Below are 2,962 nucleotides of genomic sequence, written 5' to 3'. Positions count from 1 at the left end.
TGAGCTGTCTATGTTCTTTTCAAGTTGAAATACTTTATCTTCATTGTCTGATGTTCTGTCTTCTAAGTGTTCTACTCTGCTGGTAGTATTCTCAATTGAGTTTTTAAGTTGGCTTATTGCTTCCTGCATTTCTAGGATTTCTGTTTGTTTGTTTTTTATAACCTCTATTTCCCTGTATAGTTGATCTTTTGCTTCTTGGATTTGTTTATGTAATTCATTGTTGAAGTGATCTTTCATTGTCTGATTTTGCTGTCTGATGTCTTCCTTGAGACTCTAGATCATCTGAAGCATGTATATCCTGAATTCTTTATCTGACATTCCATCTGCTGCAGCTATTACCTCTTCTAACGTTGAGTTGAACTGCATTGCTTGTGGTCCTTTCTTTCCTTGTCTCTTCATACTGTTCGCGTTCCTTTCTACTTGGTGAAACTGTTGTGCTATTGAATTTTCCCCCTATATATTTATATTGGTCTTGTATAGTTGCAAAGTCTCCCTCGCAGGCGCGGGCGGCGGCTCTGCCCCTCCTCCAATTGGGGCAATGTGCCTACCACGCCGGCAGGCCGCTGGGCCTGCTCTGCAGGTCGGTAGCAGGTCCGCTGACCTTGCAGGCGCAGGGGGGGGGGCGGCTCTACCCTTCCTCAGGCCACTGGGCCTGTTCTGTCTCTCGGTTGCAGGTCTGGCCTGTTCTGATGGTGGTCACAGTTCCGTCTACCTTGCAGGCGCGGGGGGGAGGGGGCGGCTCTGCCTCTCAGCAGGCAGCTGCTCCTCTTCTGCCGGTGGGTCGCAGGCCCGCCTACCTTGCAGGAGTGATTGGAAGCTCTGCCCCTCCGCGGGCCACTGGGCCTTTTCTGTCGGTGGTCACCGTTCCACCTACCTGGCAGGCGCGGGGGGTGGGGGGCGGCGAGATAAGATCTTATTAAGTTGCTTAGGGCCGCATTGATTTGCTGAGACTGGCTTTGAATTTGTGATTCTCCTGCCTCAGCCTCCCAAGCCACTGGAATTATGGGCATGCACCACTGTGCCCAGCAACTTTCTGTTCTTTAACCATCCTGCCTGGAATTATCAAAATATCCTTGTTAATTTTGATAATCCCAGATAGAGGGCATAGTTGCTGACTCTTCAAGAAAGACAATTGTTCCCTGGAAGTATGTGGCATATTGTGCTCAACATAGCATGGTTCAGTAATGAAGAAATTCCTCTACCAGCATAAAAAAGAAAAGATCAATGGAAAATTGTATGCGGTTAATTAGAATTTAATATCTCATTAATATCTATCTTAACAGACAAAGATGACTAAGGTCAACCATTCATTGACAAATGAATTCATCCTCATAGGACTTACAGAAAACCCAGACCTCAAAGCCCTTCTGTTTGTGGTATTCTCTGCCATCTATCTGGTCACCATGGTGGGGAATCTAGGTTTGCTGGCCTTGATTTACATGGAGCACCATCTTCACACACCAATGTACATCTTCCTGGGCAACCTGGCTCTTATGGATTCCTTGAGTTCCTGTGCTGTTACTCCCAAGATGTTGCAGAACTTCTTTTCTGAGGACAGAAGGATTTCCCTCTCTGAATGTATGGTACAGATTTATTTTCTCTGTATTGCTGAATCAACAGACTGCTTTCTTCTGGCAGCAATGGCTTATGACCGCTATGTGGCCATATGCAGACCACTGCAGTACCACACCCTGATGTCAAAGAAACTCTGCATTCAGATGACCACAGGAGCCTACACAGGTGGAGTCCTGCATCCAATGATTGAAGTAGGGCTTTTGTTAAGGTTGGTTTTCTGTGGGTCTCATCAGATCAATCACTTTTTTTGTGATGTCCTTCCATTATACAGACTCTCCTCTGTTCATCCTTATATCAACAAATTGGCAGTACATATTTTGGCAGGGTCAATTCTAACCTTTACTATTACTGTAGTGCTAATATCTTATATCTGCATCCTTTTCACCATATTCACAATGAAATCTAAAGAAGGAAGGGGCAAAGCTCTATCTACTTGTGCATCCCACTTTCTCTCTGTATCAATATTCTATGGTTCTCTGCTCTTCCTGTATGCTCAACCAAGTTCAGTTAATGAAGGGGATACAGATGTACCTGCTGCTATATTTTATACTCTAATAGTTCCTTTATTAAACCCTTTTATTTATACTTTAAGAAACAATGAAGTAATAAATATTATAAAAAGAATTATGAAGAAGAGGCCATGTTGTAACTTTCTGTAACAAGTTTCATCTCCATTGAAAGACTGATTTCTACTTTACAGTACTTTTTATGAACCTACAAATACTGAGAAAGTGGATAACAATCCCTTCAAAATAAAAAAAAATAACTCCAAAGGGAGAGAGTATGCAAAAATATACTTAAAAATAAAATGTGTGAAATCAATCAGGAGTGAATTAGATAATTATTCATGACTGTTGTAGCAGAATTAGGCCTAATTTTCAACAAAATAAATATTAGAAATAAAGTCAGAGTATATAGATATAAAAGTTGCCTCCATTTAATACTGTTAGCAACTTTCTTATATCCCAAAGAATATTTTTTACAATCACTGGCATATTCTAAGTTCTCAAATGTTAATTTTTCCTTAAGCAACTCCATCTGTCTAAGTAAACAATGTGTTTTTATTTGATTTTTGAATTAGACTTTAGTTATTTCAAGAGATTATATTTCAGTATGTATTTATTCTCTAATAAATAATATTTTCATGTTTAGTTTTATTCACTTTTAATCTCAAATTCTCTATAATAGAGTATCTGTATATTGTGATTTAACAACATGTAGTTAAAAATGGTGCTCTTTGAGTAAAATAAGATGATAGAAGGAGAAGGAAGGGGAGAGCATGTGGAAGGATGGGGGATGAAATCTAGTAAATCTAGATAGATATATCTGTACATGCTCTGTCCATGTACAGATATATCACAATGAATCTCACTTATGCATATGTAAT

At 40.1% G+C, this 2,962-nt stretch overlaps 1 protein-coding gene across 1 annotated transcript; it reads left to right on the top strand.

Moving 5' to 3' along the window:
• Positions 1-1,289: 1,289 nt before the first annotated feature.
• Positions 1,290-2,234, top strand: LOC114099041 (olfactory receptor 5K3-like). The gene has a single exon (XM_027943265.2). The coding sequence runs from the start codon at positions 1,290-1,292 to the stop codon at positions 2,232-2,234; it is 945 nt and encodes a 314-aa protein (XP_027799066.2).
• Positions 2,235-2,962: the final 728 nt, after the last annotated feature.

The sequence above is a fragment of the Marmota flaviventris genome, chromosome 8, assembly GCF_047511675.1.
Source record: "Marmota flaviventris isolate mMarFla1 chromosome 8, mMarFla1.hap1, whole genome shotgun sequence".
NCBI lineage: Eukaryota > Metazoa > Chordata > Mammalia > Rodentia > Sciuridae > Marmota > Marmota flaviventris.
This window is presented reverse-complemented; position numbering and strand designations above follow the sequence as displayed.